Source organism: Epinephelus lanceolatus, chromosome 7, assembly GCF_041903045.1.
Source record: "Epinephelus lanceolatus isolate andai-2023 chromosome 7, ASM4190304v1, whole genome shotgun sequence".
Taxonomy (NCBI): domain Eukaryota; kingdom Metazoa; phylum Chordata; class Actinopteri; order Perciformes; family Serranidae; genus Epinephelus; species Epinephelus lanceolatus.
In genome coordinates, this window is record NC_135740.1 from 22,332,697 (window position 1) to 22,345,415 (window position 12,719).

Below are 12,719 nucleotides of genomic sequence, written 5' to 3' on the forward strand. Positions count from 1 at the left end.
GGTAACACAACATAACTAACTGATATACAAATGGTCATTTTGTGGATGTATTCCTTTGGTAAAAGTGGGAGTTTCTTTTGATTCATACACTATGTCAGGTTATTTACAGCTTTGACGAGAGCTGGCTCAATGCTGTGATGAGCACTAAATTCAAATTGATATTTCTCTAAAACATCTTAATGCTATAATTAACAATAAAGAGTTTACAGTTAGGGAGAATATCTGAGGCCATGGTCTTGTGTTAAAGTCTGTTTCCCCTTCAGATAATGTTTCCCCATACTGTTGCCCTTCATTATCAGGGTACAGCCTTAGGTTAGAGGTGGGGTCAGTGTAATGTTGAGATAACAGAAAACAGAAATCGATGGGGAAACAACACCAGCCATTATAGTACATTATCCTTGATGTGGGGAAGTGATTCAGAGATGATTTGAATTCGCAAACCCCGTTTGGTTATTTCCGTGACGTTTGCATGGTCATGTTCACCTTGTGTGTGTTTGTTCTCTTTTGCTTTTTGTTTTGATGCTCTGTTTTCCTGTCACAGCTCAAACACATGCAGGTTTGATTAAATAAAACTCTAAATTGCCTTTTGGCTGTTAGGCTTAGGATTGTGATTTATGTTTGGCAGTCTGTCCAGTGTGCACCCTGTCTCTTTCCCTGTGTATGCTGGGATGGGCTCCAGCTCCCCATGACCCTGAAGAGATGAGTGTTAAGAGAAAAAGATGGATGATCAGCAGCACTCTCTGCTGGTCACTGTGAGAATAAATACTGTGCATGAGGGCCGTGGATGACTTCAGTCAAGGCTGATATTGTATTTTCAAGCTTCAGGTCTTTGAATTCAGTCAATTTGACCATAAAGATTCTGAGCAAAATTATTCCTGGTATGTGTCACAGTGTACAGTGTGTGCAGTGGCAGTGGGTAGTTTGCATAGGTAAAGCACTGTTTTGTTTATAACAGGTTATACTTCAGTATACCTCTATCTCTCTGTTTTTCTTTATTTTTTCTGTCACTATATTTCTTGATCTATCTTTGTTTAAGTGTAAAAATACCATAACTTTAACCTTAGTGTCACTCAACATCATAAAAAGCAGCCTTACAGTCATCGTTGCCATTGCAACCGTCTATAAAACACACAAACAGTCGGTGTTGTCTGTGCCGTTAAGTTCCAGAAAAGAATTTATTTGCATTGGTATCAGTGTTTATAATCAGCTCTGCCGTGCCTTTTCTGACGCAAAGACCATTGGGTTAGGCAAAACAGAGCAGGTCATCATTCAACCTCTCTGCATGTGAGGAGACAACAGCACCACAGGTAATTAGAAAAACATTTTTCTACCTTTTATAATGATATTTAACACCTCATGTGCAAGATGTTACATGTGTGAGTGCTATGACCTGCTCTAATTTGTTTAAATGTTTATAGCTTTTATTCTTAGAAACTCTGACATGTATAGACGAGGAGTCTCATTCTACCGTTGAACTTATTCATAGGTTAAAGCAATTTATTAATACGAGTCTTTTCCAACAGAGAATAGTTATGAGGGAGATATCACTTTATCTCCTGCTCAGTCATCTCCTCATTGGTAAGGAGCCACTTTTTTACAGTTACATATTTTCTTTTCTCCATATGTCTGTTCAGCTCTACACATTTACATTTTATTTTATTTGTACTTTATTTTAGCTGGCGTTGGCGCTGGCTCTACCTGTGTTCCTATGGTGTGTCTGAACTGTAACGCCACAGGAGCAACTCGGGCAGGTAAATGAAAGACAGAAACATGTAGACTGCATGTACCGTTCTGGAAGTGTCCTGTAGCAGCTAATGTACTCGAACATTGTCTGCCATTAAATAATTGCGAGGTGAGAGGCAAAGGTAAAATGTTCTTGATGCTATTATTTCCACCTCTGTTTTCCCTGCAGATCCTTGTGCCAACTGCTCAGCCAATCCACCATCGTGCATCACTAGTAAGTGCCTGTCTTTCTTTCCATTTGTTTACTTAAAGATAATCCTGTGAATTTTACATATGGTATATTAGATGCAGCAATTGACGTTGGCGTGTGATGGCACAGTGGGGTTAATCGAACATGGCAAACATGAAAAATAATGCAAATGCCTATAAATTTGATTGTTCTTATTGCTGTGTAAATAAGTTAGAGTGGGTGAATAAATATTCTCAAAAAGAACTTTATTTTTTATCTTAAAATAAACGGGATGTGTCATATAGGCTCTGTTTCTGCTGTTCTCTCTAGAAGCTTCAGCTATTCCAGAGAACTGCAAAAAAGGTAACCTGGAACAACGCCCCCATCTGTGGCAGTGCACACACAGAGTGATGACCATCTGATTACCTAACGCTGATACATTTGCTTCCCTCCCCTCAAATATTTACCCTGCCCATCAGACTTTCAGGTTTCCATCAAAAGCAATAAATCCAAGGTAGAAGAGGGCGAAGACATCGACCTCTCATGCACACACAACCTTCCCAATTTGACTCTGAAGTTTGGGTGGAAGAGGAATGGGAAGACAGTCAAGGACGGAATAAATAAAACTGAGCTGTCTCTCAAAAAGGTGTTGTCAAACAAAGCAGGAAAGTACACCTGCTTTGTGGGCAGCCGGTGTGGCATATACGAGTCTTCGCCACATGATGTCACTGTAAACAGTAAGTAGACATCTCCCTGCTTATTTCACACAGCCACAGATTACATGTGCCTGTGTAATGTGGATTTTAGCACCTGAACCAGCCCACTGTACAATTCCTGAATTGAAAACAAAAGAGCTGAAACATTTTTATAGAGATATGAATAATAAAACCACTCCTCAGTGACCCCTGAGAGAATGTGTTTTTAATGCCTGTGTATGTCTCTGTATTTGTCATTGTGTCCCCATCCAGACAACACTGTGGTGCTCCTGGTGATCTGTGGTGTTTCCGCCTTGGCCCTGGTCGTGATTTTGGGGCTGGCCATAAAGTTCAAGCTGAAAAGAGACAACGGTAAGAGCTCAATTGTGGTTGATCTGTAATATTAGATAACACAGGGGTCCAAGGCACCTCCTCTGTCTTAGATGCATCACCTTGAATGCAAATGATGATGATGGCCGATGAAACCGGTTTCACAAGTGACATACACCTGAGCAGGTATTTTAAAGACAGGCTGCTTATGCATCTGTATAAATTAACACTTGATTTCAGTGTGTGTTTAATAATTCACGATTAGGGCTGGATATTGTTTTAAATGAAAACACTACCACCAGTATTGTTAAAGTGATACTGGTACCAATAGAGTACTTCATTTATAGCATTTGTTCTATTTTTATAGAAACCCATCATGCCACCAGATGTTACAGGCGTGTAGTATAGCCATACTTTCCAATGTTTTGTTGCCATCTCTCTGAACTGCCAACTCTGTTAAATGCACCACGCTCGACTTCATCAAGCCACGGATTGTATGGGTTGTTGCTGCTGCTGTAGTAGAACACGTGTGGTGATTGGCTGCAAGCAAAACCATACAAAGGTGTAAACAGCTAGCCTGGCTCTGTCCCTCACCAGAACCACTAAAGCTCACTCATTACTAACATGTTATATGTGGTTTGTTTAATCCGTACAAAAACTGAAGAAACAAAATGGCTAGTGTTACAGGTGGTTTCATATCTCTTGGACAGGAGCAGTTGTCATGCAACCAACAGAGACTCTTAGATGTTACTACCACTTGCCAAGAATTAGGCTGTGCCCAATATTACTCCACATTTACTTTATAGTGTACCATATTAACTGTCCACCATTTCATTTGAGTGTCTCAATTGTGAAAATGTATCCATTTGTCATGCATCACATTCTGCGGGCTCAATCCAAATGTCCACACTCTGGCATCCTGGACTGAGTCCTCTTGGACTTTAGTCATATGTACTGTGATGTGTTCACTGTCGTCACGTCAAGTCTCTGTGGGCCCAAGATTGCAAGGCCCCAGGTCTATTTCTCTCGTTGCAGTGGAGCTTATACTCTGTATCATGATGTGGCTGAATCTTATTTTTGGCCCACATGATTTAAGTACTATTTTAATACAGCAGTTGTTTTTACACATCGATAATAAGGTTGTTTAGTGTTTTTAGTTGGCAGCTGAAAAAAAACTATGTCACGTCTGTGTTGCATTAGATTTGGCCCATCCTCAGCACTCTCAGACTTCATGGGAACAAGCCCGCAAAGTCTGTGAGTCTGCAAGTGTGGTGTCCAGAAGTCCAGAAATTTTCCATTTGTGCCACTCTACAGCTGTCAGTGATGCCAACAAAAAATGACGATGATTGATAAGTGTCCAAAATCTCAATTCACTCCTCACCACTGAGCAAACTATTGAGTGGTTTTGAGTTTTTGTACTTTGTGACGGTAAAACAAAGGAGCTATATCGTGAAATTTTAAGATGCTGGTAGGTGGACTTTGGCTCATTCTCTCCCCCTTTATGCTAAGCTAAGCTAACTGGCAGCTACATATTTTGCATACAGGCATGACAGTGCTTTCGATCCTCTTATCTTTACAGGAAAGCAAACAAACATATTCGCCAGGTTGTCAAATTGCTACCTTAAAAGAATTACAGATTTGACTTCTCTCTGTGTGCATTATGAAGTATGACACCTCCTCTCTCTCTCTCACTCTGCAGCTAAACACAGAGACAGGGCGAGGCAGAAGGCAAAGGACGAGCAGAGCAGGGTTCCAGCTCCGTTCACACCAAGAGAGTCCTAAAAAAAAAAACAGCCGATCACCTTCAAAACTCATTGATAGTGATTCTGGGCAAAACATGAGGTTTCTTTGGCATCCATGATTTGTTCATGTTTTCTCAGTGACCATTTATTTCTGGGATTCACCAATGTTTTATTATTTTTGCTCTTCTCTCAGGTGAGACAATTTTACGTGTGGCACTCTTACCAAGAAATGTAGATTATTATGTTTTAATTAATATTATTATATTACTAAATTTATATGCTAAAGAAATACTACAATACTTAGTCCACTCATCACCATTACTGTAATTTCAGTTACTGCGTGACCCTCTGCTGACCAGTGCTGAAATGTAACATACATTTAAGCATTTACTCAAGTTCTGTACTTAAGTACGAATTAGAGGTAGTTTTACTTCACTTGAGTATTTTAATCTCATGCCACTTTCTATTTCTACTACACACATCTGAGGGAAATATTATTCTTTTTTACTCCACTACAATTATCTGATAACTGTAGTTACTTTACAGGTCAAGATTTTTGCACACAAACAATATAACAACTAGAAGTGCAGCTGGAACGATTATTCGATTGGCTAGAAAATTAATTGGCAACCTTTTTGACGATCTTTTAAGACAAATTTCATGCAAAAAAAATAGTTCATGGTTCCAGTTTCTGCTTTTATTAAAAAAAAAAAAATTCTAATTATTTTTGATTGATTACATTTATATAAAATGTTCTACAATGATTACTTTTACTTTAAGTATGTAAATACATTTTCCTGATTGTACTGACATATTTGTAACTTAAAGGAGCAATAAGCGAAATTCATCATTTCTAGATTGAAGGAATTAAAAAATTGCTATGTGAAGAACTACAGGTGTAATTTCATCTGGAGTATAGCATGACCTCACACACCCTCTCTCTGTGTTGATCTCCAGCCCACTGTTTACAAGCCGGTCCGGCTGCGCGTTCATGTACGTTCATGTGAATCCCCCCCCCCCCCCCCCACCCCCCCCCCCCGGAGCCCTTGGCCCGGGGGGGGGGGGGGGGGGGGGGGGGCTACATTTTTGTAATATATTTGCTGAAATGGTGGCGAGGCTCAGTAACTAGAAGAGATGATAGAAGCGCTCCATAGCTGTAAGTTACTCCAGTAGCCAGTGGCAGCCGACAGGTCTGACACCTTGGAAAATCACAAGTTAATTAATAGTACGGTAATTTTACAACTGCAGAAGGCATCTCCCCAGTTCTTGGGCATGTGCCGAAGTCTTTGAACACAGCACGACACCTACCCTTATGGAGGGTTTAAGGGGTGTTACCTGTGCTACTAGGTTACTTATGATCATTTGGGATTCATCAGTCACCACCTGGGTAAGAGCAAATTCGGATGGCTAAAAATGTTTTATGCATCTGGATTTGTCATCTCATATTTCTTCTCTTGACTGAAAACTAAGAGAAAATATAAGAAAAAATTAAGAGAATTCTGCTGTATTGTTTCATAATTTGCTGTGATTTAATGTAATATAGAAATAAACTGTCTTTAATCTCTGTCTCTGAGGCTACGTGTGTGTGATCAGCTGAGGTTACGAGCTTATGTATAGCCATTTCCAGATCAGGGTGGATCCTTCGTTCAACGCAGCATTAATGTTAACCACGCCCACCAGAAAGCCTGCTCAGTTGAGGAAAAGAGTCTAGAAACGTTATAATCCAGACACAGGACAGGCGCGCTCAAACTAATCCCACTGAATGCTCTACTCACAGGAACGCACACACTACAGACAACCCACACAGAGCAGCTTTACAGCAGCAGGCATGTAATGGATATATGGGATGATAATGCTATCTACTCCTCTCCAAGAGAGGGATGGATGTGGGATTTGAGAGTTGATTTATGAACACAGAAATAATAAGTTTGGTGGTTCAACAACATGATATAATCCTCTGGAGTTCGTGTGTTAAGCTCTGTGCACACTGTCACTCCTCATGCTGCTCACAGTGCCTTTGTTTCTCTGCATTAACAGCAGGTTTCCCCCCTCAGCCATTTGGCAACATGTCTGAACTTTTATCTGTTTTTCTCTTCATAATATCCGTGTTTGATAGTGTGTCAGGAAGGACTGTTTATTCAGTTTCCTCCTATAGCAGGTGGCTAAGGGATAATCCAGGTAAAGCCACTGCAAAGTGGAGATGGAGGGATGGATGGGGGGGGGGGGGGGGGTGGCCTTTGCATGGATGACTAGGGCTAATTCGGGCCTCCTAATCCCAGTCCCATCCACCCTCCCCCTCTTCCTGCTTGCTAACTCCACGGCGACAGTGAGGAGCAATTGACGCCCAGGTAGACATTACTATCACATACACACATAGCACTTAACCCACTCAAGTTTACAGAGGAGGAAGAAGGAGAAGACGGAGGCTGCTGGAAGCTTTTCTGGATAGCTAACCTGGGTGACCTGGATAGCTAACACACCTGTGGGAGCTTCACTGGAGAATGTAGCTGCAGCCCTCCAGCCAAGCCACAGGATATACGCCACCATGGGAGAAGCTCAAAAGGTAAGTGACCTGATCTGGAGGAACAGGACTTATAAACCCAAATGTGAACCTTCAGTATTTGTTTGATACAAGGAACTATTTACAGGTAGTTATGGCTCCAAAAGTGTGTACAAATAGCTGTTTTACATTATTTAGTAGATGTTAAGATGCGGCTCTGCTGAGACGGTTGGATTCTCTAAATTGCTCTGCTGATACACTGCTGATATAATGACTATACATCTAAACTGAACCTCTACTGCTCTTTGATTTACACTTAATCACACGTACACTGTAGTAGCTACCTGTCACCTTGAATGAAATATTTAAAGCTACAGCGCATCTTTTGTCAGCAGTGTGTCAGTCTGCGATTGCGCAACCTCGCTTCAGACTAATCACATTAAACAGTGCACCATTATATGAATGGAGCTCTAATCAAAACCAGTGCTTTTCTAAATGAAGGAACAGATTAATTTTTTTTACAGAAGAGAGGTGAGAGCTATACAGTAGGAAGAGAAGGAGGGCTGGAGATTGGTGGGTGGAGCAAAATAGGCACGCAAGTGTGGTCAGCAGTGTTGTATGTAACTGGAGCTTTGACCTCAAATCAGAAAGAGGTCAGTGGGATCAGTGTAGAAGTGTAAAGTACGCCTGAAAACTATGTTTGCATTTTTATATATATCTCCCGATACGATGTTGGATGTTCCAGAGTGTGTCAAAGAAACGTTGCACCCCTTCAAAAATATAATGTTATAAATAGACGGGCACTCACATGCTTTTGTATTGTAAACCACTGTAAACCAGGTCGACTTCCACAGGAGATGCTTCACAAACAATAAAGGATGCTGTGTTAATGCAGCAATAAGTTTATGACCTGTCCTCTCCCTCCACATCCCACCCTCCTTCCCACACGCAGGGCTTACTCTCTGTCATTGAGAAACTGAAGGGATCCACAGAGCAGGAGGTCAGGATAGTGCTTCTGGGGCTGGACAACGCTGGCAAGACCACCCTGCTGAAGAGCCTCGCCTCTGAAGATGTGAACACCATCACACCGACGCAGGTGAGAGGAAGTTAGATGTTAAAACTCACACAAACACATTGTGACCTGAAGGAACGTCACTTAGTGTACAGCATAATAAGGCAAGAAGTGTCGCTTGCATATGATATGATGTGAACAGCTGAGCCACTTTATACTGTTCTCACCTGATGTTCATTATAAGGTGTATTTTAGATAAACAGTGTGCATCTGCCAGAAATATGCCACCAACATTATGATAACCCCCAAGTTGCCACTCTTTAAAGATAATTTGCCCACTGTGATTAATTCCTTTTGCAAAAGCAGCCATACACTGATGGATTTATCTCGTTTAATTCACACTTTCCAAAAGATATTCTGTATTTTCATGGTGCTGTAACGCAGCATTGTAAAAGGCAGGGGGATTGTATCTAATCTTGTGAGACCAGCTGGACCAGTGCACGCTGTCGCTCAAAGTAATGTGATTTAGACGACCTTTGCTTTTCTGACACGCCGTGAAATAAAAACAATTGGCCTTACAGTACACATGCTTTTACCATCAATCAGTAAAATAATGATTTGAGGATGTCCAGTCATCCCGTTAAGTCGTATGTTAAATAACCTTTCAGCAGGAAACGACCGTCCCGATTTGTTCTCCACATATTTTCTGAGAGGATCCTAACGTTGTAGTGAGGCCTTTCTTTTTTTTATCACCCTCTTGTCATGTGACTATCTAACCTCTAATATTATTATCTAATACCCTTGCATTACTCTCACAAGGCAAGACATAGAGCAGATGTAGTGCCAGGTCCTGGACAAGTGTGACAGCTCATCAGACATCAGGCGGAGAGGATGCAGTCCAGCATGACAAGTCAACACAAAGCTAAACCAGACTTGACACATAAACACATACACTGCACTTGATCCTTCCAGTCTTATCCTCAGATTTGCTCCTCAGCTGGCCCTCAGGATAAAGTTGTTATACAACCTCGCCGACTGCAGTAGAAAGGAGCCGCGTTGCGAAAAAAACGGCGGCGGATTAACACAGTGACCACTTCCTTAGGAGTGCTCAGAGCACATGTTGCTCTCCTGCTGATATGTAACAAGGTTACATTACAGAGTAACCAAACAGTGATTCATTTAACACACGCACCTGTGCTCTAGTGCCTCGCAGCTAAATGAATTGCTTCATAAGCATTTGCAAGGCTTTCCAGGTGCTGCGTACTGGAACTGTGTTAAATTGAAGGCAGTGATGTGCAGTGCAGTGACTCCAGCTTTGTGCTTCACTCCAGGGCTTCAACATAAAGAGTGTTGCCTCTCATGGCATGAAACTCAACGTCTGGGACATTGGAGGACAGAGGAAGATCAGGCCCTTCTGGAAAAAGTACCTGGAAAACACAGACCTGTTGGTGAGTCACTGAACTTAATTCAAATCAATTAAAATCTTCCCCAGGGAGACATTTACTTTATTCTCCTCTTGGATCCAAATTAGTGTTTACAAAGTGGTTGTGTGTCACCCGGGAGTCCTGACTGATCACTGAGAATACACCACAAAAAGAATATGAAGCAATAAATATCCATGACATTTACGTATCACATATATGCACAAATTAAGCAGTGTAATTGTATCTTGATGACGGAGCTTGTTGGCAGAACTCTAATGTTGTGGAACATTTTTGAGAGGTTGACAAGTGTGACTCCTGTTCTCAATTAACATTGACTTTTTGGCTGCCGTACAAGAGCAGCAGCTGTGTACTGAGAGAGTCACTGACACCTTCAGGAGTTTAAAGCGTCGAGGCCAAAAAGAAAACTTTTGTCCATGAATTTTCTGTTTGCTTGTCAGCGAATTTTACATATCTGCATATATTTATCACATGTATTTACATAAGCACTTTTGTTATTTCAGATTTATGTTATTGACAGCGCGGACAAGAAGCGGTTTGAGGAGACGGGGCTGGTGAGCTTGATGTCATTTCTGACAAGAATCATATTAAAACTACCTCAAGTTAATATATGATAGTTGTTGTTTTATCTCTTTTTTTTAATCATTAACATTTCCATGTGATTGTATGTACAGGAGCTGTCCGAGCTGATTGATGAGGAGAATCTAAAGGGCGTTCCAGTGCTCATCTTTGCCAATAAGCAGGACCTGGCCACAGCGTCACCGGCCAGTGAGATCGCCGAGGGACTCAACCTTCATACGTACAGGGACCGTGAGTGGCAGATTCAGGCCTGCTCAGCTGTGTCTGGAGAGGGAGTTCAGGTCAGACCTAGAGCCAACCTTGATTTATTGATTTTTCCTCACATGGAACCTAATTAACCAAATAAAAGTGCTCCTTCCTGCTGTACAATAGTGTGCTGAAAATCAGTCTTAACAGCTTTAATGGAGACCATATTTCTACCAGCAACCTCTTTGACTTGCTTAGTTTGATGGTTTATTTTTTATCTTTGAATATGACACTGATTCATACTGTTTTATTTCCCTGACAGGATGGCATGAACTGGATTTGCAACAACATTGTGAATAAGAAGAAGTGACAGAGCAACACAGACAACACTGACCAGAGTCAAACCGAGAACCAGCATCACATAAGGGATTAAAAACATGTCACTTCATTTAATGTCGACACACCTCACCTATGACAGATCCTGCCCCCTCACAGATTCTAATAATAATTTTGTTTTTACAATTTTTGTCATTTTTATGAATATTTTGCAAATGTAGCTACTGTAAAGACAGTTTTTAGCTACGATAAGTGAATTAGCCACTTATTAATCATTGTTCTGTCCTAAGTAATGTGTGTTGTTGTCCCCCCTATCCCACGGGTCCTTGTCTGGTGAATCTGTGTGCTTTCTGAAACACTGAGAAAACCAAGCTGAGTGTGTAGCCATGTAGAAGTGTTGGGGTTTGTCAGTTACATAGGCACCAGTTCAGTGTGAGTGTAAAGTGTGTGTTTTGAGGTTTTTGACAATAAAATGCTTAGTCATTTCTGCTATGTTGTTTTCTTGTTTTCAACTCCTATGTAGACATCAGTAATCAAATTCTCTGTCCACATACACGCACAAACAAACAAGATATTAATGGTCAAATGATAGTTGTAAAAAGCTGCCAGTGGAAACGTGAATGTGACTGTAAATGTCAGCACTTCCATGAGTGACAAGAGGAACAATAACAAGCCAATCCACTCCTGCTCAGCTGTCAACTTAGTTTATTTCCACACCACGATGACAAGCACTTACATTGTACAGTGAGGGAGAGACTAATTGAAAGAGCGAGAGTGAGAGAGACGAGAGTTCACAATTAAACACTTGCATGGCAGAACAAGATATCAAATCTTCAAGGCACAGCAGAGCAAACAGTGCAGCAAATTACACGCAGAGAGGCTGACTAATTTGCATCAGAGAGACTTTTTCTCAAAATGTTTGTTTTATATGTAAATTCCGGGACTATTACATAGCGTGCAGTCTCTCTGGCAGCGACGTTAGAACTGTCTGGATCCCTCCTCACAGAGGTAGTTGGCCATATGACACGTCTAATGTCTAGCTGTGAGCACTGGCTCGTTCTCCCAGCAGAGATACAAATAGCCTACTTTGTGTGAGCGACTTTGAGGTAAAATCCCTCTTCACCTTCTGTTCTGAGACCTGCAGCAGAGATTGTGCAGATCATTGATTTCAGTCTTTACCCACATACGGTTCATCTCCACTGGGACGACAGCAGACAGAAACCTCCCCCCCAGACTTAAAGGCCCGCACAGCCCTGAGGTCTTCCCTCACATATTTGTCCTTTACACTGACCTTGGTGTGTAAGTCCTCCATTCAGCCATTTTGGCTCTACTCAGCTGCAGTTGGATTTAATGGATCTTTTTGTTTCTATTGTCTGGAGCTGTAATTAACCATCTGAAAGCACTCTAAAATCACATCAGCTGGCGGGCTTTGTTCCGTGTCCTCCTCTACATGAAATTATGCTAATGAATATTTTTTTCTTGTCTTTTGTCTGGTATTTATGAGTGGCTTTGGAAAAAAAATAAATAAAGGAAAAACAGCACTCTGGTTTACTTGCTAAAAATTAGTGAATATTGAGTTATCTCCATGGCAACTAAAATTTGGTGCAAGTCCTAAAACATTTTTTAGGCATCAGCTCCTGTTGAGCGAGCACAACGGGGGGTGCAGGACCAATTACAACTTGTACTAAAGGATCATTATGGCTGTTTGAAAGAGACCAGACGGCACAGGAGCTGAGCTGGTGGGGAGGTGAGGCTGCAGTCTGCAGTGTGTTGCTCACTGCTGCCTCTTCTACCAACAGGGGGCAGTATTAGAGAGCCTGACTCATCTCAGGGCTAATGACGAGGCTTTTGCTCTCTACAAATAAGTGATCTGACACACTCTAATTTCATTTATTTTGTTCCAGAAATCAGGATTTAATAGAGCAGGTAAATTCTGTTCCCTATCTATAAGCTATATAAACAACAGGTGATTTAGATGTTCATAT

The 12,719-nt window shown here is 41.3% G+C and overlaps 2 protein-coding genes across 2 annotated transcripts; both read left to right on the forward strand.

The window, feature by feature from the left end:
• Nucleotides 1–1,237: 1,237 nt before the first annotated feature.
• Nucleotides 1,238–5,685, forward strand: LOC117260583 (uncharacterized). The gene is made up of 8 exons (XM_033632567.2): nt 1,238–1,307; nt 1,524–1,578; nt 1,677–1,751; nt 1,913–1,957; nt 2,243–2,275; nt 2,392–2,649; nt 2,881–2,979; nt 4,637–5,685. Exons 2-8 carry the CDS (start codon nt 1,533–1,535, stop codon nt 4,717–4,719), a joined length of 639 nt encoding a protein of 212 aa, XP_033488458.1. The 5' UTR covers nt 1,238–1,307; nt 1,524–1,532; the 3' UTR covers nt 4,720–5,685.
• Nucleotides 5,686–6,974: 1,289 nt separating this feature from the next.
• Nucleotides 6,975–11,222, forward strand: arl3l1 (ADP ribosylation factor like GTPase 3, like 1). The gene is made up of 6 exons (XM_033632765.2): nt 6,975–7,242; nt 8,132–8,275; nt 9,523–9,639; nt 10,137–10,187; nt 10,308–10,493; nt 10,721–11,222. Exons 1-6 carry the CDS (start codon nt 7,225–7,227, stop codon nt 10,766–10,768), a joined length of 564 nt encoding a protein of 187 aa, XP_033488656.1. The 5' UTR covers nt 6,975–7,224; the 3' UTR covers nt 10,769–11,222.
• The last annotated feature ends 1,497 nt before the right edge of the window (nt 11,223–12,719 follow it).

Excerpts from the sequence above, each read along its gene's own strand:
- arl3l1 (XM_033632765.2), top strand. Across the intron at positions 10,188-10,307 it reads GGTTTGAGGAGACGGGGCTG|GAGCTGTCCGAGCTGATTGA; the intron begins GTGAGCTTGATG and ends TTGTATGTACAG. Across the intron at positions 10,494-10,720 it reads TGTCTGGAGAGGGAGTTCAG|GATGGCATGAACTGGATTTG; the intron begins GTCAGACCTAGA and ends TTTCCCTGACAG.
- LOC117260583 (XM_033632567.2), top strand. The coding sequence starts at position 1,533 with ATGAGGGAGATATCACTTTATCTCCTGCTCAGTCATCTCCTCATTG. Across the intron at positions 1,752-1,912 it reads CACAGGAGCAACTCGGGCAG|ATCCTTGTGCCAACTGCTCA; the intron begins GTAAATGAAAGA and ends TTTTCCCTGCAG. Across the intron at positions 2,980-4,636 it reads CAAGCTGAAAAGAGACAACG|CTAAACACAGAGACAGGGCG; the intron begins GTAAGAGCTCAA and ends CTCACTCTGCAG.